This window comes from Astatotilapia calliptera, chromosome 12 (genome assembly GCF_964374335.1).
Source record: "Astatotilapia calliptera chromosome 12, fAstCal68.1, whole genome shotgun sequence".
In the NCBI taxonomy this organism is placed as follows: domain Eukaryota; kingdom Metazoa; phylum Chordata; class Actinopteri; order Cichliformes; family Cichlidae; genus Astatotilapia; species Astatotilapia calliptera.
Window position 1 is genome coordinate 29,124,427 of NC_137433.1, and position 21,778 is coordinate 29,146,204.

Sequence of the window (21,778 nt, forward strand, 5' to 3'; positions counted from 1 at the left end):
TCAGAACTCTTGAATTCCTAAGTCTGTGTCTTTAGATACAGAGAAGCTCCGCTGCTGGATGATGCTGTGGCCTTATTAAAAAGCAGAGACCCCAAAACTAAATCTGAGCCCTGGCTAAATGAAACAACTCATGCCTGTCAGATGTGAATGCCAAAAAGCTGAAGGAAAGTGGGGGGAAAAGGACATGCCTAAAAGCTGCTTTTGACACAGTGAATTATAGTATTTGAAATATTGATTCTCACATTTCTCAAAGAACGTTTTGTGTTAGAACTTGATTTCAGATCTTCCTCTGCTCCTTTGTCTTGTGGGGTTCCGCAGGGCTCGATACTTTAGAAAGCAGAAAATTGCTTTCAATTGTTATGCAGATGATACTCAGATTTATGTGCCCCTAAAACAAAAGGATGTCTACTCCATACAACATGCGACCGTGGCTCAGGGGATTGGGAAGCTCATCTGTAACCCGAAGGTTGCTGGTTCGATCCCTCTGCTCTCTCTGTCCTGGTCGTTGTGTCCTCGGGCAAGACACTTTACCCTACCGCCTACTGGTGTTGGCCAGAAGGGCAGATGGCGCGATATGGCAGCCTCGCTTCTGTCATTCTGCCCCAGGGCAGCTGTGGCTACAACTGTAGCTGCCTCCACCAGTCTGGAGTGAATGAATAGTGGAATTGTAAAGCGCTTTGGGTGCCTAGAAAAGCGCTATATAAATGCAATCCATTATTGTCATACAAACAGCTAAGTGCTTTGAGGAATCAAATGAGTAGATGGCGCTAAACTTCCTAAATTTTAACGAGAATAAGACAGAAGTTGTGTTTGGGCCTTGTATCACTGGTCGGCCTTTTCCTATCGACATAAGCCCGCTGGCACAGCCTGGGGTTTTAGGATGGACAATCAGATCAGTGCACTGGGATAATCCAGCTTCTTTTAGCTGAAACAGCTGGTTAAAATGAAAAACATTCTGTCAAAAGATCACTTTGAAACAGTAATCCATGGCTTCATTATGTTTGTGTCCTCTCTGTCCCCTCTTAAGCTGGTGCAAAATGCCCCAGCACGACTTTTAACTGAAACACGAAGAGAGAGCATATTACTCCTGCTTTATCCTCACTGCACTGGCTGCAGACCCATTTTAGAGTACATTTTAATATATATATATATATTTTTTGTTGTTTTTAAGTGCTTAAATGGCCTTCCCCCAGCTGACCTCTCTGAGCTGCTGCACTTGCACTCCCCTTCCCGGTCACTCAGATCAGCTCACCAACTGCTCTTGGATGTCCGAGGACACGGCAGCTGCTCATGGGGGCAAAGCTTTTGTTGTAGCAGATCCCAACTTGTAGAGTTGGGAGCTGGAGTAGATGGGCCTCCTCAATCTGAATATTTAAATCTGCTCTTAGGTTCCCTGACTAACTTGTTTTGCCAAACAAAGCACCTCTTTTGTTGGGCATTTGACCCAGTTTGAGATTTTTATTTGATTTAATTTTGTTTAAATTTTTATTTTATTTTATTTTATTTCTACTGTTTTTACTGATGTGTCATGTTGATGTCCTTATTTTGTTTAGTAATTTTTATATACATATATATTTTTCCTTTTTTTTGTATTCTTTAAATTGTATAAATAATACAAAACCACTGACCAAAACTTTGGTGTTTCTAAAGGGCTTTATAAATAAAGTTGGCTTGACTTGACACTTTGTGTTGTTCTTCTTTCAGCAAACTTCAGACCAGTGGTGGACAAACAATCCCCGGATCTGTGGAGGTCAGAGGTCACAGGGCATAGACTTTATGAGGACGGCTTCTCTTCCTCTCACTCTCTTAACCCTCTCCTCCCCCCTCAGGCGTACCTCTCTCTCGAGGGGCAGAATAGGGATGAGGGAGTTGAGGAGAACATTGTTTACCTCTAAAGGTCCATGAGAGAAAAATAAACAATATAGGCCACCAGTTGTATACTGAACAAACAGTAATATGTCTGTTGCTTAAATGTGTGTGTGTGCATATATGTCCATGTAAATATGATGGATTTATGTTCATCTTTTAAAATCGGAGTACAGTATGTGCCTTTATCATTGTATGTTGTGAACTTTAACCATTCTCCTCCTGTGTGATCAAACCATTGTGCCTTTTCACAAACAAGCTCTTTGTAAATCAGCTTTTATATTTGTACTTCTCGTGTTTTCACTTCTACCACAAATCTTTTAAGTATCTGTGCACTTGGTTTGATGACAAAGGTACCTTTGTGCTACAAACCTTTTGACTTCAAATACAAGAAAGTCAGGACAGATTAAAATTGATGTAATTTACGTCTTGAGCACTTAAAATGAAATAAGAATATATGAGAAGCCAATCAACCCCTTTTTTAAACTATATATAGATTATTTCTCCAAGTGATCTTTAATGATATTTATAAGGGATTGTGGGCCTCTACGAGAAATAAAAATAGACCTATATTGTGTATAAATATGAAATACATGTATAGTTTTTCGGAGCGGCTACCTATGCACAATATGTTGAATTGTTTTCTCACTTAAGTGCCAAAAATATATTGCTGTCTGATGCTGTAGTGTCTGTGAAGAGAGGGTGTATTTTTTTCCCCTGTTCCTTGAAATTTCAGATAATTTATTGCTTAAAAATTGCTTCATGCACTGTCAACGTTTATAAGATTTTGTTTGAAAATTTGACTTGTAATCTTCATAATCAGAACTGTGTTATCATATTGTGTGTGTGTGTGTATATATATATGTAATATATATGTATATATATATATATATAAAACTGTTGTGGCAAACATCTGTTTTTGGTGCATTCTTACTTATGTGAAAAACGGCACAGCACCATTGGTTTAACATTTAAACACTCCTCTCTTGACTTCCGATTATACATTACGCAACACTCGCACTTCTACTCATACTAACACTTGCTGCTGACTTATTAGGCTTTCAGTTGGCATGCTCAGTGAAAAACGGTTCACATGAGAGGATGATAAATGTCAGGAAATCCTTTTTCAGCCTTTTCGGGTTGTATCTGATATTTTCGAACACTGAATGTTGCTTTGACGATGGTAAGTTGGGTTCGTTTATGTTCTTTCTGATCATTTTAAAGTTCTCTCAATATGTCATCTTGATGTGTGCTCAATCACAGGTAAAGAAATTCCGGAAAGTTGATTCTGTTCATTGTCTAAACAGGACCAACATTCTGGGACCCTGAATGTGTAACTTTACATCCTTCTGTTCTGTCATACGCCAGGCTGTTATCTGCCAAAACCAAACATCACTCTGAAAGCTATTAATGACAAGCAGACCCTTGTGGTGAGCTGGTTGGTAAAACACAGCAGTTTTGTGGGTGACATTTATGAGATCGAGCTCAGCCGCACTGAACAGCACACCGTTATTTACACTGTGAGTATTGAGAGGTGTGTTTTCTGTTTTTAATGCTGTTTAAAAGTCATAGAATACAGTCAGAATGTTACATATAAAAGATAATTTGTATTTTTTCTGCCAGGTCATCACAGAGAAAGACAGAATCTTTTTTTTTCCATTACCACCACATTTAATTGATTCTGTAATCCTGCTTTTAAGACCTACCAGTGTTATTATGAACAATTATTTCCTGTTTTTTAACCTAGAAAAATGTGAGCGTATCACCTGGAGTTTCGGCCAAATACACATGGACATGGATCTCTGATCTGCCTCTGGAGTGTGTTGATCACTCTGTCAGAATGCGATACTATAATCAGTCTGACCAGAGTCCTTGGAGCAACTGGATAACCAACTCTGGTGAGATGTTATGCTGATCATTAAATGTCAGCCTACGTGTTTTACTGATGAGGTTAAAAAGCAGCAGTTGTCGTTTTCTTAGGAATGAAACGTTTCTCAACATCTGTCTCTTTCAACATATATCTTACGCGTACAATGCAAATATGTACATGGTTGGGAAATAAGGCGTTGTCTGCAACACTTTTTTTTTTTTTTTTAGTTTACTACCTATAAGGGAAGTAAAGTAAAAAAAAAAATGTAATAAAAATTAAACTTTTTAAAAATGTTATAGTTTCTGTGGGTCATCAGTCTGGACTCAAGGCAGGGTTGTTGTTTTTTTGTAATAGCCAAGCGAGTCCAACAGCGAGTCTGTTTGGCATTGTCTTGTTGAAATAAGTGAGGCTTTCACTGAAAAAGACATTTCATAGATGCATTTATTACGTATTTATCTTTTAGAATGTTGGTTATCTACAATTAATCAGGCAAAATGTTTACATTTTGCCTACAGGGTTTACATGAGCTATTATATATATTATTTAAACTGCATTTTGTTGCCTTGTACTTGTGACATGTGCAATGACAATAAAGTTGAATTCTATTCTATTCTACTGTATTATACAGCAATTTTTTAATATAATTTCCCGTTTTCAATGACTCAAAAGGAATCGGGCACATTTACTACTGGACACAATTTTAAATATATAGATTTTTGTTAATTCTTGGATGAAAATTATTTTGAGTCAATGACAGCCTGAAGTTTAGAAACCATCACATCACCAAGTGCTGTATGTTCTCCCTCCCACTGTTTACTGCAGTTTGTTGCTTGTTTTTCTGTCTCTGTGACATCCTGTGTCATAAAACTGCTTCTTCCAGCAATCATATCATGTAACACTTACAGTCGTGTCCATGTCATAACATTGCCTTTACCAGGTGTGACAGAATACTTTACTGCGTAAAAACATATTTTTCCTCTTTTCTTTTGTGTTGCTTATCCTTGTGGTCAGACATGTTTGACAGAATACTTTGAGTCAAAAGGTGTTTATTTCTTCTTCTTGGACTCTTTTCTTGGGGGGAGGGGTTGTTAAGTTATGTAAATTCTAATCGATTTCATCTTTCGTCTAAACAACCATTCTTCCGTTTCTTGGAATCTGTATAGTCCTCAGGTACGACGTCACTCATGAAGTTAAAAGAAATTGCCCATGCCGTATTGCACTAATCCAACCCGATATCATTAAGGATGGTGAATGAACGACACACTAATGACAAATCAGATGGCCTCTCTCCTCAATAAGCTGGAGGATGCAATGTTCATCATTTCCAAAAAAGAAAACAAAAGTCTGAAAGCTTTGATTGGTCAGACTACAGAACAGTTTGCCACGCAGCTTTAATCCACCTTAATGACCTTGGGTGCAAAGAAAGCAGAGGCATTTCTGAATCCCCTTTGTTTTTTGTGTCTCTGTCAGTGCAACAATACAATTTTTGTTCCCCTTTTAAGAACCCTAGAACATACCAAGGGATTATGCATGAAATTCTGAACAGCTCTTCATCAGACTGCACTGTGACTTTACTTTGTCTTGCAGGATTCAAAGCAAACGATAAGATCCACATTTTCCCCTCCAGCCGTGTGCTGAGGCAGGGCAGCAGTGCCATGTTCTGCTGTATTCCCCCAACAGGGGTGAACGTTAAAAGAATGACCTTCAGGAACGAGGAATACCGTCTTTTGAGCATTGGAGGCGGAGTAAAAGCTATCACTGTAAACAACCTCACTATCCCAAAAGGAATAATTAAGCATTTGTTACTGACCTGCGATGATGCAACAGGCAAAAGTTTTCCTGTCTTGAACTATATCAGTTGTAAGTTTGAATCTTTCTTTTTTTGTATTCTTTATTAATTTAATGCAGAACTTGTACATGTATAACTGTATATGTATATGTGTGTATATTGTAGTTCCACCCCAGAAACCCAGAAACCTCAGCTGTGTAACCTTTGACATGGTATCTGTCAGCTGCACCTGGGATTCACCCAGAAAGCGACTCCTGCATGATCGCAACGTGCAAATTTACACTCTCCACATAGAGTAAGCACATGAAGTACACACCTTATATTGTAACACAATGTAAGGCATAGATGGCAGTGATTTTCATAATATTGGACTGATTCAGTGCTGTGGAAAGGTTTTGAGCCACCAGCCATATTTTTATATTTTGTTTCAAAGGAGCGACACTTATTGAGAAATTTTGAGGTTTTCTGAATGTCTTATAAGGTTTTTCTGGCATATATGAGCATGTCGTGCAGTGTGTTCCCAACAAATTTGAGGAAACTGGAAAACTGGAGTACAAAAAAAGAAACAGCAGCCCCCCACCCCCACCCCCCCAAACCAAAGTATCTACAGCAGATAGCTCAAAGTCACGTCTCCCTGAAAGATGAATCATGGGAAAATTCATCAGTACAAATTTCATAGGACACAAAAGATTTATTAAGCCTAATATAAAGTAATCAAACCATAAATATTATTTCACAAAAGTGTAAGCTGATGTGCTGGATGTGTTTGACGTCTTTTCCAATTCTATTGTTTATTAAAAACACAGAAACTCAGACAAGGCTCCCTTCACCTGTGAGCAGTCATCATGTACTTTTCCAGCTGTGCCACACCTGCAAAATTATAACATCAGTGTGTGGGTGAAGGACAAGCTAGGAGAGGAGATGGAACGTTATAGCTTCAACATCTCTGACAGAGGTCAGGGGTCATCTTTGTGTATACAACATATTCTCAGTTATGTTTTTGAAGGCATAAAGACACGTACATGTCAATTTAAACTGCTCTGTGGTTGATGCTTTCACAATTTACCTACACTGTGTAGTGAAATCAGCGTCAGTGTTGTTTTTGTACTGTTTGAATGTTTACTGCACAACCAGAAAATACACTGATATAAGATACAGTGGGGCAAAAAAGTATTTAGTCAGCCACCGATTGTGCAAGTTCCCCCACTTAAAATGATGACAGAGGTCAGTAATTTGCACCAGAGGTACACTTCAACTGTGAGAGACAGAATGTGAAAAAAAAAATCCATGAATCCACATGGTAGGATTTGTAAAGAATTTATTCGTAAATCAGGGTGGAAAATAAGTATTTGGTCACCTCAAACAAGGAAAATCTCTGGCTCTCACAGACCTGTAACGTCTTCTGTAAGAAGCTTTTCTGTCCCCCACTCGTTACCTGTATGAATGGCACCTGTTTGAACTCATCATCTGTATAAAAGACACCTGTCCACAGCCTCAAACAGTCAGACTCCAAACTCCGCCATGGCCAAGACCAAAGAGCTTTCGAAGGACACCAGGAAAAGTATTGTAGACCTGCACCAGACTGGGAAGAGTGAATCTACAATAGGCAAGCAGCTTGGTGTGAAAAAATCAACTGTGGGAGCAATCATCAGAAAATGGAAGACATACAAGACCACTGATAATCTCCCTCGATCTGGGGCTCCACGCAAGATCTCATCCCGTGGGGTCAAAATGATCATGAGAACGGTGAGCAAAGATCCCAGAACCACACGGGGGGACCTGGTGAATGACCTGCAGAGAGCTGGGACCAAAGTAACAAAGGTCACCATCAGTAACACACTACAACGGCAGGGAATCAAATCCCGCAGTGCCAGACGTGTTCCGCTGCTGAAGCCAGTGCATGTCCAGGCCCGTCTGAAGTTTGCCAGAGAGCACATGGATGATACAGCAGAGGATTGGGAGAATGTCATGTGGTCAGATGAAACCAAAGTAGAACTTTTTGGTATAAACTCAACTCGTCGTGTTTGGAGGAAGAAGAATACTGAGTTGCATCCCAAGAACACCATACCTACTGTGAAGCATGGGGGTGGAAACATCATGCTATGGGGCTGTTTTTCTGCCAAGGGGACAGGACGACTGATCCGTGTTAAGGACAGAATGAATGGGGCCATGTATCGTGAGATTTTGAGCCAAAACCTCCTTCCATCAGTGAGAACTTTGAAGATGAAACGAGGCTGGGTCTTCCAACATGACAATGATCCAAAACACACCGCCCGGGCAACAAAGGAGTGGCTCCGTAAGAAGCATTTGAAAGTCCTGGAGTGGCCTAGCCAGTCTCCAGACCTCAACCCCATAGAAAATCTGTGGCGGGAGTTGAAAGTCCGTGTTGCTCAGCGACAGCCCCAAAACATCACTGCTCTCGAGAAGATCTGCATGGAGGAATGGGCCAAAATACCAGCTACTGTGTGTGCAAACCTGGTAAAGACCTATAGTAAACGTTTGACCTCTGTTATTGCCAACAAAGGTTATGTTACAAAGTATTGACTTGTATTTTTGTTATTGACCAAATACTTATTTTCCACCCTGATTTACAAATACATTCTTTACAAATCCTACCATGTGGATTCATGGATTTTTTTTTTCCCACATTCTGTCTCTCACAGTTGAAGTGTACCTCTGGTGCAAATTACTGACCTCTGTCGTCATTTTAGGTGGGGGAACTTGCACAATCGGTGGCTGACTAAATACTTTTTTGCCCCACTGTACATGGTTCGTGTGTGTGTTGCCATTAGTGTTTCCTGTTGTGAAGTCGCTGAGAGTGAACCGCGGGGTGACAGACGCCACAGTGTCCTGGAGCATGCAGGAAAGCTTGACTCGTATGAACCTTATCTGTCAGGTTGCTACAGTCCCACTCGGCACCGTGGAGGTGAATTCATTTAAGTTAACAATAATAATCATCAAACTGTTGAGTGTAGATTTGACATTTTAGTGCATGTTTTTTTCCCCATTTACTTCTGTAACAGCTGAGGTGCAACAACATTATGAGCAGTTTCTGCGACACAAAACTGGAGCACCTGGTTCCCAACACGAAGTACAATGTCAGAGTACGCTGCACTGTCAATGGACGACTGTGGGGAGAAGGGGCAGAAGAAACCTTCATAACAGGTAAATATAAATATAATTAGAAAAAATGTTGTTTTACAAATATCATATCGTGTTCAAGTCCAGATTTAATAAAGTATGAGAAAGACTAAAATTATTGAAGGGCAAAAATTAATTTTCAGTGTTTAGCTTTTATCTGCAAAATGATGCTGCATGAAGGAGCAATTATTGCATACAAACATATTTTTCTTTTCTCTTGTGTTGCTTATCCTTGTGATGGGTTTGTTCATTTGAAAAGAGACTTAAATGCAACATTTGTGTTTGCAGTTGTTTTTCTTAACATGATCTTCACATGAAAAGTCATCAGTGCACAACGATTTATTAAGCCAGTTATAGAGTAATCAAACTACAAGTATTACTTCACAAAAGAGCAAGCTGACACTTTGCTGGATGTGTTTGAGGTCTCTTCCAATTCTCTTGTTTGTTAAAATTACAAATACTTGAAAATATCAGTAAAGTAAAAAGCAAGAGCTTAGCAACAAACTCCCAAAGAACTTTCATTCTTTCATTTTCTTTCATTCCCCATGTACTATCAGGCTTTGATACAACACTTTTCTTTTCTTACTGACCACTCAAAGCCACATTTCACCATATATTTTAATCTACATGCTGTAAGTACTTTATCTACTGTGGCCAATTTAGAATCACCAACTAACCTAACAAGTCTTGGTCTCGGCTTGCTTTGGTACATACAACAAACAAACAAAGTGCTCTAGTTCAATGATCTGCTGCCTGTTATGCTCTAAACAAGTCATTTTCCTCAGATCCACTGGTGTCCTTGGATTTATGGAGAAGAATACAGCCGCTGTCTAACTCGCGCACTCGTCAAGTTACTCTGATGTGGAAGCCAGTAAGTCATTTTTCTGTGCCCTTTAAGCACAAATACTTGGTGGAATAGTACTCTGGTTTTAGAGAATATACAGTATGTCACCGTTACCTTGAACATCCTTCACCCTTAATTACTAATTTATTCTCAGCGTATTGCTGGCACAGCAGCCACAATAAACATACAAGAGTACACGGTTCAGTGGTCACAGGAAGGCCAAACAGAGTCGAAGAACAGCAGCGTGGGCCAGGCAGTGGTGTCCATTGGCCCAGGAAAGTGTGACTTCACTGTCCAGGCTGTCCTCCCCTCTGGCACCTCCATCCCCGCCAACATCACCATCCCACCAGCAGAGCACAAAGGTGAACAGCTTCTCTACACCCAGAGTCTCTTAAATTTAAATGCTTACTTAGACATTTAACTGTTTTTTTTTTCCTTTGATAAAACAAAGGGTTACAAAAGGGTTAAAAGGGACTTTTAAAAAAACGTTTAAGACTGATTATAACAATTTCAAGTAGTCCAGCCTAGAAATGTAAATGTATTAACAACAAATATCTCTGTTGTTTGTTTCCTTGAATTAAAAAACGAAAAAAGTGAAACAACGAGTGTCACTAGAGATTAATAACAAGTATGATTCAATGCAGAGAGGTCTATTAACACATAGTGAGTGAGGAAGAAACACCCAGTGCATCATGGGAATCCCCCAGCAGTGTACGCCTATTGCAGCATAACTAAGGGAGGATTCAGGGTCATCTGGTCCAGCCCTAACTATATGCTTTAGCAAAAAGGAAAGTTTTAAGCCTAATCTTGAAAGTAGAAATAGTGTCTGTCTCCTGAATCCAAACTGGAAGCTGGTTCCACAGAAGAGGGACCTGAAAACTGAAGGCTCTCCCTCCCATTCTACTTTTAAATACTCTAGGAACAACAAGTAGGCCTGCAGTGCGAGAGCGAAGTGCTCTTATAGGGTGATAATGGTACTACAAGGTCATTAAGATAAGATGGGGCCAGATTATTTAAGACCTTGTATGTGAGGAGCAGAAGAATTCAATTCTGGATTTAACAGGGAGCCAATGAAGGGAAGCCAAAACAGGAGAAATATGCTCTCTCTTTCTAGTAACCTGTTAGTACTCTTGCTGCAGCATTTTGGATTAACTTAAGGCTTTTTAGGGAGTTTTTAGGACATCCTGATAATAATGAATTACTGTAGTCCAGCCTAGAAATAATAAGTGCATGAACTAGTTTTTCAGCATCACTCTGAGACAGGATGCTCTAATTTTGGCGCTATTGCACAAATGGAAGAAAGCAGTCATACAGTTGTTTAATGTGCACATTGAAGAACATATCCTGGTCAAAGACAACTCCAAAATTCCTCACAGTGTTACTGCCAAAAAGAGTAAGCATCTGGTTAGATACTGCATTTCTAAGATTTTTATGGCAGAGTACAATAACTCAAGTTTTATTAGAATTTAGAAGCAGAAAAACACTTTGCATTTTCAAATCTACTCAGCCAGGGTCTAAAGTCCTGAGTTATTTTGCTTTGTTTTGGACTTTTCCCCCCAGAAAATCTCCCAGTACAGAAGCGTTTAGACAGTACCAGCGAGGGTGGTTTCAATCTGACATGGGAAGATCAGAGCACTGCCACCTGTGGCTATGTTGTGGAGTGGTGCGTGCTGGGAAATGCAGTGCCTTGCACTCTGCAGTGGAAAGTGCCAGAGGGAAATAATGCATTGTTATTACATGCTAGTAAGTTTTATTGTTGTTTTCATTCAGCAATTAATGTAAATACATTTACTCTTGTTTAGCATTCACTGTCATATTTTTATTTTTAGGTGAATTCCAAGCAGGTTACAGGTATACATTTTATATTTATGGATGCACGGACAATGGATATGGACTACTGGAGATACAGACTGGTTACTCACAGGAATTCAGTGAGTTTTGTTATTGCATGTGTGTGTGTGTGTGTGTGTTGTATTCATTTATTATGTATAGAAGAGACATTTGAGGCTGAGCGTATTCTAATGTCATAATTCTTCTTACAAAGTGCAGTTAAGATTGACTCTCATGTGATTATACTCTTTGTCTGTTCTGGTAGGTTCCCAAGTTTGTCAGAAATACCATAATTTTTTTTAAATTAATTTTTGACTCTGCATAGCACCAAAGTAGATTTTAAAATTAAATATATGATTGAAGTGCAGACCTTCAGCTTTAATTAAAGGGGTTTAACAAAAGTATTTAGTATATACCTCAAGTATTCAACCTGAATTATACAATGTTCCCTGTTTTCTGAAACTGAAAAACAAACAGTTCCAGGGCCATGAGGCCTGTTTCCTCATTATTCCACGACAAATTAAGTAGATAAAAGATGTGGAGTTTAAACAGAACCAGTTTTTCTTGACTTGTAGGTTTTCTGACAATCTCGGCTGCTTCAATTGCTTATTGTGATCCAAGAATGATACCATGATATTGAGACTGGGACATCATGTCATCTTTAGCTTTTTACCTTGTTCTTCTTTTAAGTCTCTGGTCTCTAGCACAGAATAGGATGGTGAGAAAACTTCTATCATAGTTTGGATCTGGAGTGTGCAGTTGAAAGTAAACGTTTTTATACACTGTAAAAAAAATATTTTTTTTAAACTGTAAAAAAACAAAACATGAAACTTTTTTTTTAACAGAGGTTGCTTTTAATGGTAAAATTCAATGTGTTTACAAAACACAGAAAAAAGCAATAATCCTTAAAAAATTAATACAGAGTAGTCCTTTATTTTAAAATGGTACATTGTACTGTACGTTTACCATTTTTACAGAGTAGTAGTTAAAATTTTGACACAGGATATCCTATCTTTGACTAATAGGGGCACCCTGTAAACAAGATAGTCTTTCCTGTTTTGCAGTTCTGATATGCAGAGTGGAGTAATTACTGTGATGCAATCATCTGAAGAGCTACATGTTTAAATAACAAAATACCATATTAGTATAGGTATTTTATAGAAGTTGAGGTTTTGAACTCCGGGGAAACTTTGTTTTGAGAAACTGCATTGTTGCTTTGACACCAGCTAAGCTGCAAATGTTTTAATTAGTTCGGCCTTCCTTCCTCATTACTATCTCCTGTTTCTCAGATTCTGTTCAGCGCCCAAGTCTGGTTGAACCTGTTCAGAGTACTTCCTCTTCTGTGACACTGGAGTGGCATTACAATGAAGATGATCCAGCTCAGCCAGCATTCATCATGGGGTACCTGGTTACAGTGCAGGAAGTAGGATCTGTTTTGCTGCCAGGTCAGGTTGCGAGAGAGTGTGGAGGAATAAACCAGCAATGTTGATCTTCTTCATCTTAATCTCAGTCTGTGGACGTGTTCTAATTATTTACATGATTGAATTTATTTCATATTTCTGGGCAGTGTCAGATAAACCTGATTTGCGTTAAACTTAGTCAGGATGGTGCCCAGCACAATTATTTAATCTGTGTCTCATCCTGTGTACATCTAGATGGGTCCAATGTCTCAGTTGCAGAGCCCCACGTGAAGTTTGTGACCATAGAGAGTCTGAAGGAGAACACAGAGTATACTTGCTCTGTGAGTGCTCTCACTAAAGAGGGGCCTGGGCTACCAGCCAGCATTACCTTCAGAACCAAAAGCAACTGTGAGTTTTAAAACACGCAGGGATACTGCTACTGAACTGTATTCTTTCCTGGGAGAACCTTTGATAGAAGATGTCAACTTCCAGTGCATGAAGTAATTAATTTCAACTTCTTTTTCCTCCTGTAGACTCTTCTCTCATAATCAAGGTACTGACTCCCATCTTTTTACTCATGGGCTTCACTGTTCTCCTGTGGTCCCAAGTGAAAATGTGAGTAAGGTCATCTTTCAATAGAGACCTAAAGATAGAATCCTGAAGATGATGATATAAACCATTTTGAACTCTTTAAAAAAAAGAAACTATCTGTTTCAGTGTGAGGAGCAGGCTGAAGGAGATATTTATTTACCCTGTGGATATGAACATTAAAACTCCAGAGTTCGAAAGCTTCCTGCATGAGGTATGAGCTAATCACTGAGAGAGCAAAAAAAAAAAAAAAAAAAAAATGCACAAAGAGGAAATATCCAGCCTAGGAAGGAATGATATCTATTTCTGACACAAGATTCTAGCTGCTCAGCAGTCCTAGGTCTTTGTCATATTTTTGTTTCATCATAAACCAAATGTTTTTCCACTGATGGACTGCAGGCAAGCCAGTTCAGCCAGCTGATTCTCCCACTACAAAGCCATGTTGTTATAATGACTGCAGTATGCAGTTTAGCATTGTCTTGCTGAAATATGTAAGGCCTCCTCTGAGAAAGATGTCTGAATGGGTGACAGTGTTGCACCAAAACGTGTAGATCAATTGCATAGACACCTATTCCCCCCTAATACCATCAGAGATGCAGGGTTACGAACTGAGTGCAGATAACAAACCGAACGGTCCTTCTCCTCTTTAGGTCCACAGAAGACGACAGCATTTCTGTGTTGTCTTCACGTTTGGCTTGTTCTTTGCATGGTAGAACTGTAACCTGTCAAAGATTTCTGGAAGTCTTCCAGTGCCCTTGCAGTGATTTGCAGGAATGAATCATGCCTGTTTTAAGTCAATTTCACCTGAGGGCCCAAAATTTAAAGCCATCCAGTAAGATAATAATCAAAGTTTTCATTAGTTGTCCAAACATTATAAACAGATTGGTGAATCTCTGCCTATCTTTACTTCTGAGAAACACTGCCTCTCTCAGATGCTTTGAGACATGCTGCTACCATCAGTCTAAACCTTTGATTCCCCGCCCCCGCCTAACTAGGTTTGTGTTTATATTTGGATTTGTGCCTGTCACTTAAGTTATCATATCTTCTTTGCACAGACTGATCAGTGGCTGCAGTCTCAGAAGCCAGAGGAGTGCATCAGCTGTGACATCCAGATTTTGAATGGCAGACCCTCTCTAAATGAAATAACCGCACTGAGAGATTCTGAGCTTATGAATGAACCATGCTCTCCTAGTTTGCAGTCCTCGCTTTCATCTTCATCACCTTCTTGCATGCTGCTCGAAGCAAATTACTGTCCACAGTTAGCTACTCTGCCCTGGGACAGACCAGCCTCTCAGCAAGTCACAAGCCTGATGAACAGGAGTTACTTATACACTTTGAAGGAGGGTTACTCTGAACCACCTAACGTTGTATTCAGTGAAACCAAATCAAGCTTTGAAGCTTCTGACTGCCCCCTTGAATCATGCGGTGTCATATATGGTTATATCGCCAATGATTCTTTATAAATACTGAGTCAGACTTGACTCAGTATTTCTTCCTGTCCCATACCGTAAATACATAATTTGTTTATTAGACATATTGTGAATCAGCTATCCTGTATTCATGCTAAACTGTAAATTGCAGAAGTGGTTTTGTTTAAAAATGATATTATATGGGTGTTATCATAACAAAGAATTAGTAGTGCACAAAACTCAAATCAGATTGTCTAAAGTTTGATGTGAGAAGAGAAACAAAAACTCAGGATTTTGCTCAACTGTGAAGGAACTGGAGATGTTATCTACAGGATGTAAGTGCTGCAACAGATAAGGTAGATGAGCAGGCTTAGATGTTTGCATATTTTCTGAGCATGACTTTTTAACATAGCTTGTGATGCAGAAGGTGCTGATAGTGGTGTAGTTGTTAATGGGATGTAGGTATAATGCTTGAAGTGCCATGCTATATGAATCCATAGTTAAACACGCGACTCGTGTAGCATTGCTATTAGCTCATTTGGTTCAGCAGGTGACTCATGTGTCCTTTGAAATGAAAACATGAATAAAGTGCTTTTCTATATAAATGTAAGAACATTAGAGGTATTAGTTTAGGAATTTTTAACACTGCCATCTTTTCGCCTTTTCTCCATATCCTTTTAGACATCCCAGCCCTGTCTGATTCTGTGGCATGCATGCTCACATTCACACTAGATTAACTTGGCTCAACTTGTTTTCTTTTCAGAATCCTATTAAATGGCTTTCTTTTTATTTTCAAGCATTATTAAAATATCCGTTTTCTTTCTTTTGTCATGAAGGTTGAATTAAAAAAAAAAAAAAAAAAAAAAAAAGGAAAATTAGAGGAAATGTTTAGTCATCATTTCTCTGGAATTTCTCGATCAGTGACTCATAATTGGAATTTTACACTTCAGCTCAGGTCTACTTGTTGTAACAGGTTGTTCAGCAAATTCTCACCTAAGTTTACATGCATTGTGTTCTATACAGTTATTATGCAGTTAGCACACCGGGTACAGCTCATAATCTAATTTAATACAAAGTAGATTCAGGTTGTGTTCTATCATCTTGCACATTTACATTTTACAGTTGAAATTAGTGGGGGTTTTTTTTTAGCTCAGTTATTTCTAAGCCTTCTAGGAAACTGAGTGAAGTCTATAGCATTTCAGACTCCAGTTATGATTCTATTTTAAGATCACACCTTTTGATAACATGTTGATTTATAAACTGTTACAATTTGTTTTTGACCAATAGTTGAAAGTACTAAGTATTTGTACTCATTAGTTTTAGTAACTAACAAAGTTGCAAAAATGCCCTTCTGACAGGTTGTTCAAATAATACCTTGTATAAGGCAGAACTCACACATTCACCAAATACTTTTCATAAAAAGTAAAACATGACAATTAGGACATCTTAATTAAATCAAGTCCTATCCTTGTATATTCACTGTTTCTGCTGTTAATCAAACCACACATCTGCCTTTTTTCCATGCCTTTAAATCAAATGCAATCAAGCCATGACTGGTTTGGATAATTCAAATGTGGAGTATCATATATATTCCTATTTAAAATCAAAAGTTTCAGTATCTCTACTGAAATCTATTCAAGCTTCCTCCACCTGACACTTCTCCCCCACATTCGCTCGTTATGAAGAGCCAAGCGTCAAAAATGGTTAAAATGAGTCATATCTGAGTTGATATGACAGAAATAACTGCTCAGACTTAAAAAAATGTGGTTCATCAAAGACATGCAGTATAGCATATGTATATGTATGTGTATAGCATAGAAAAGACCAGAAATACTTTTTCTCCTCCTTTGCTTCTTTCACATAGATTTAAATTGAGTCACACAGGACTACATGACTGGTAAATCAGAATAGATTCCTCATTACAGTCACATGAGCACTTAAGCTGTCGATTGCTTTTTTTCATTAACATTTCTGCATGAATTCTGGAGAAAAAAAGACCAAAAGAAACAAAAACAGGTGCTGTACAGCCTGAGAGATATTGAAACTATTGACTCAGAACTTTACTCAGCCCATATTATAAACACCTAAAATAAACAAAGAAAGTAGTTGATTAGATTCACCAAACAGTCACATCCACTAAATGTAAAAAATACTTTTATTATAGACTCATACAGTAGTTACAAAATCCTGAGGAGCAATTGTGCACATAAGCTTGTCTGAGGCACCACTAGGTGACAGAACAGGATAAAATGGTGAATGCTACTCTGATCTGATAATCAAATCCAAAATATTATAAAGAAATGCTAAAACGAAATAAGGACATGCTTAAAATATAAAGATCCATTTGGTACAGTTGAGAAATAAAAAGCTTAAATAGCTACATATACTAAAAAAAAGAAAAAAAGAAATACTATATTCTCTCTGTCTTAGAGTCATTTACATGCAGCTCAATAGTCACTGGAGCGAGTTGTAGCCTCCCTCAGTAGTGCATAATTCACAGAAAACAGAAAAAGCAGACTGACCTGCCAAAACAGTGTTTAACGTCACCATGACTCTTTAAGTAAACAGAAGCCACCAGCAGACCGTAAAGCTGAGGAGGCACATGTGGCTCATCCATTTAGTTTAGCCAATGTCCATGAAATTTAAAATCCAAGATAACAGAACAGCTGCCAGATATCGTCCATGTCTTCACATAGAAGCTCTCTGATGTACTCTTACCCTCAACTTGTTGTGTTTTCTGGAGAGAAAAAAAACGAGACAACCAGCACAAATGAGTGTGTTTGCATGCAATAAAGCAGTGAAATGGAATAGGTGCTTATCAAGAAATGGGGCACAATTTGTGTTTTTGTGACGAGCTCAGATACAAAGTTCAGACGTGTGACCCCTAAAAGCAGGTGAACAAACTGCTGTTTGCTCGACTACAGTGTCAACAAGATCCAACAGAAGCTTCGGCAAAATCAAGTTTCAACTTGCACCCGTTCCTTACCGTTGTGGCGGTGACACCATACACTTCCACAGAATAGCATACAGTCCAAGCAAAAAGGCGATGAACAATGCGGCTGCAATGGAACCTAAAAAGCACAAAAACATTCATGTTTTACAAATTCATTCATATCATGCATTAGCACTTAAATCTCTAAGGGAAGCGTCGTACGATATGCTGCTTCTGTAATATCTGACAAGCATGCATAATTTGTTTACATGCTTTTATTACTGAATTCATCTGTTCTTAAACAGATAATAAAAACTGTTATATGGCTCTATATGCTCATATACACACTCCTCATTTCCCTATCTATTTGCTTAATAGTATTAAAAGAAAGATTCACTCTGCAAGAAAAAACAAGACGAATCCTGTTTAGCACTTCGTGCATTTCTTTTGCCACTTCTTAGACCTCTAATCTCTTATGATACAAAGACAATATAAAGTGCAGTTATAAATTCTGGGACTCCACCCACAAAACCTGAACATCGATGCTGTAATTCCTTATCTGACTCACGATCCATCACAATTCACAGGTTACTGCAGTGTGTAAAGTACGCAGAGAACTTGATGAGTTTTCTTGTCATTGGTTGGCTCTACTTCACAATGAGTGTGAATAAGAGAAGGACCCTCGCAAACAATCATATCAATTTAGGAATATTATGATTACAGAGACGCACTTAACACATCAACATGTCGCAGCATTGACCATATGACCAGATCCTAATAGAATGGTGACAGGAAAGTCACCAAAAAAAAAAGAAAAAAAAGGTGTGAAATGACAAATATAAACTTGACCTTGAGGACAGTTTGGGTGAAAACCCTTTAGCTGGTCGGTGTGTGTAGGTTTTACAAAAATCTTAAAAATACTCTAGAAGTGCCGATTCTTGTAAACTGTAAACAGATGGATGAAAATACCTTACCATAGCATGGTGTTAAAAAAATAATATAAAAATCCTTTAGTTAAATTTGCCCCCTCCCCTTCATGAGCATCTTTCTTTTCTGCATCTCAGTGCACAGCTTTTCCTCCAGTGTGTCAAATTGGTAGCGTGTTGACTTGCATTTTTGTTTCAGGGAAGCGGCCTGCCTGCAGACCAGACCTTTTATCACTTTAAAATATTTAGTGCATCATGAAACAAACAGTTTGAAAAGAAGAACCAGAACTGCTGAGCAGCTAGAATCCTACATCAGACAACAGAAGGAAAGTCCTCTCACAAAAGTCCAGCAGCTGGTCTCCTCTGTTCCCAGATGTTTACAGAGCGCTGTTTAAAAAAAAAAAAAAAAAAAAAAAAAAAAAACCCCAAAAAACCCCCAAAAAACCCAAAGAAACCACATCTCAACTTTTTTGAGATGTGTTGCTACCACCAAAGTCAAAATTCCATTTTGTTTTTACATCGCATCTCAACTTTTTGGATTTGGAGTTGTTGTGTTAATGGATAACACAACAAGAGGATGCTTCAGGTCATGCATTTATCCTGATACGCTAAGAAACCTGAAGTCATCATCTTAAAACTGCTATTTGTCTCTCCGGGCTGTAGCTACAGAATCAGCTCTCATTACCAGGGTTGATCCTTTGCCACATAAGTTGATGTTTGCTCTGTGCACAATGGGCCTTCCAGGCAGCGATGTTTAAAAAACAAACAAACAAACAAACAAACAAAAAACCCCCTCCAGATACACAAGGAAATGACTGAAGGAGAGAGACATCAAATTTACATCAGGTAGGTTTTTTATTTTTATGACCACTGTCCCTAAAATGTATGACTGCACCTAATAATAATGATGGGATTTCATTCGACTTTCAAGTTCTGGGTGTTTGATCCTCTTCACTTACACTTATCTCAAACATCAGATAAAAAGTGTACCACAAACTTTGCTTACAGAAGCGCAGTTTACTTAAGATGTGCTATATGCTCTTTTTTTTTTAGCCCTCTAAAGTTTTGAACTTTAAAACAACTTTTAAGTTTGAATTCTCTGGTCAAGCATACGCATACTTCAACGGCGAAACACGTCCGGTCACACCGACAGGAGCTCCATGAGCAAACAGCAACATGACAACAAGAGCAATCTAAAGTCACAGGGGTGCAAAGCTTATTTAGCACAAGGGTCCGAAGATAAGAGAAAAATCAGCCTCCGTGTCTCAACAAAACCATGCAGGATATCAAAAAGGTCATATACAAACACAAACTCACACACAGCACAACAGCAAAGCATCATATTTGTGTTTATGGCTCATTCAATAAATATAGCCCTAAACAATTTGACCAAAGTCAGACAGTATTTTGCAGTCACACTCCTAAAATAACTGTAAAGTGTTTCTAAGGTGTTTTCAAGCTTGGCTGACTGTTGGTTGTGTAACTTGATTCGGTTTATTTTCAGTCTCGACTCTCTGGGAGAAACAGGCCTTTTTGTTAGTTGTTGACTGAAGGTGGTCCATTTCACGTTTTCTCTCTCTCTTTGCAACAGGCCCTACATGGTGTAGAAAAACTTAATTTTAGACAAAAATTATGCTCACCTGGGATCATTCCATTAGTAAAAGTAGGAGAGTCCTTTGAGTTGGGATGAGTGGCAGCTGCAGTAGAAACTTTACAAGGAAGAAAACAGAAATACATGAATCCACAGCTAAAAAAAAGTCTATTTAAGATATATACTTGCCTGCGTAACAAATGTAAAAATATGACACAGTATTTTAAATTTTTACTTAAAAGTTCCATGTGAGTGTAAAGGACATAAACAACATTGAATTAACACTGAATAAATAACATAATTGTGAAATACTCTGATCGGGATTCAACAATTTTATTCCCAAGCAGCTTTTGCTGTGATGCTGGTGAAACTGTGTCAGTTAAAGATTCAAATCTACACAGTGCTCACACTGCTGCAATACACATGCTTCCTTCTCAGTGAGCACACTTTTTTACTACATGAACAGTTCCAGAAGCAGTTGGTTGATCCTCACTGTCTCCATTAAAATCAGAAACACCCCTTTCGTGTAATCCATACCCACAGTTGTTGCATAACACAGTAAATAATTTGCATTTTTGTGCAAGTTATTGCTATGCGTTCGTGTTGAGCAGAGACTATTGGGCGTCACTGAAACTGTGCCATGTTGTTTTTTTGCTCCCTATAAATAGAATGGACTGAATGGAATTCACCTGAAGTGAATTTATTGGATTCTTTCATCGAGTTTCAGGTAGTTAAGGCCCTTTTTGGTGGAGTTACTATCCACGCATAATACCGTGCCTAAAATGAAAACACTACAAAATATTGCAGCATCTCTTTCATTCTGTTATCTTGGGACTCTTCTGGTGAACTTACGATTCCAACCCAAGAGGAAGAAGACAGGTATGAGAAAACCTCAAGGAAGAGATAAGACCTACCATTGCTCTGCTGCACCGCATGTGACAACTGCTCCCCGAGATCTCGGTCGACCATCTGAAAGTGCAAGCAAAACATTCGGGTTTGAACACAAGAGTGCTGCCTACACACACACACTTTTAACTCGCCTTCTTTGTTAAAAACGTGTACATCTAACGTGTGTTACAGCAGATGTAGGAACTTGCTGCAGGAAGTTAAGGTGAAAAATCGGAGCGTTTGGGGGGCATCGACAGGCACAAAGGTAAGAGAATGTCCAAGAAAATGTAAAACGTGTGCGCCAGAGCAACGCTTGAGCGTGTGAATCTACTTACAGCCAAACAGAACAGGAACAGGTTACGCTCCCAGTAAAAACAATCAAACAAGCCCGCTTATAAACACGTAAATCAGTACCGTGTAACCGTCGTCAGACAGATCCCGACAGACTTGTTTTTGGTACATTGTCGCTCACAAAACACACAAAAAGCGCTTCCTTCTCACCTTTGAACTATTTCCGTTATTGGTTAGAGCGCTGCTTTTGTTTTTCATCTCCGTCCACATTTTCAGGGCTGTGCGGCCAGACTTCATCAACTCATGCTGTTTTTCTCACCTCAGCGGCGCCCTGAGACGCACCTCTCGTGGTGCGTTCATGTGCTTCTTTTTGAACTCGTACAACAGCGCACACAAGCTTGCTGCTAATTTTC

The 21,778-nt window shown here is 38.8% G+C and overlaps 3 protein-coding genes across 9 annotated transcripts in view; 2 read left to right on the forward strand and 1 right to left on the reverse strand.

Annotated features, from left to right (window-relative positions):
• Positions 1-2,776, forward strand: part of LOC113034381 (rho guanine nucleotide exchange factor 28-like) — a 44,578-nt gene extending 41,802 nt beyond the window's left edge. For all 5 annotated transcript variants that reach the window (XM_026188890.2, XM_080308836.1, XM_080308835.1 and 2 more), the window contains one exon: positions 1,705-2,776. In XM_026188890.2, the coding sequence (XP_026044675.2) occupies positions 1,705-1,895 (191 nt within the window). In that variant the 3' untranslated portion in view covers positions 1,896-2,776. The remainder of the gene's footprint in view (positions 1-1,704) is intronic.
• A 115-nt stretch (positions 2,777-2,891) lies between these two features.
• Positions 2,892-15,615, forward strand: osmr (oncostatin M receptor). The gene is made up of 17 exons (XM_026188900.2): positions 2,892-3,049; positions 3,235-3,386; positions 3,614-3,764; positions 5,324-5,596; positions 5,691-5,820; positions 6,332-6,480; positions 8,318-8,451; positions 8,549-8,690; positions 9,452-9,537; positions 9,665-9,872; positions 11,071-11,253; positions 11,340-11,441; positions 12,630-12,785; positions 12,996-13,148; positions 13,274-13,355; positions 13,458-13,542; positions 14,384-15,615. The coding sequence occupies exons 1-17, from the start codon at positions 2,968-2,970 to the stop codon at positions 14,789-14,791; spliced, it is 2,676 nt and encodes an 891-aa protein (XP_026044685.1). The 5' UTR covers positions 2,892-2,967; the 3' UTR covers positions 14,792-15,615.
• A 1,259-nt stretch (positions 15,616-16,874) lies between these two features.
• Positions 16,875-21,778, reverse strand: LOC145432193 (uncharacterized). 3 transcript variants are annotated; one of them, XM_080308839.1, is made up of 5 exons: positions 21,576-21,778; positions 21,101-21,155; positions 20,236-20,304; positions 17,724-17,808; positions 16,875-17,474 (listed from the first exon to the last, which is right to left on the reverse strand). In XM_080308839.1, exons 1-5 carry the CDS (start codon positions 21,660-21,662, stop codon positions 17,426-17,428), a joined length of 345 nt encoding a protein of 114 aa, XP_080164965.1. In that variant the 5' UTR covers positions 21,663-21,778; the 3' UTR covers positions 16,875-17,425. The 3 variants fall into 3 exon arrangements, with proteins under 3 accessions (XP_080164965.1, XP_080164967.1, XP_080164966.1); XM_080308841.1 differs by having other exon boundaries at positions 21,410-21,684; XM_080308840.1 differs by having other exon boundaries at positions 21,489-21,593.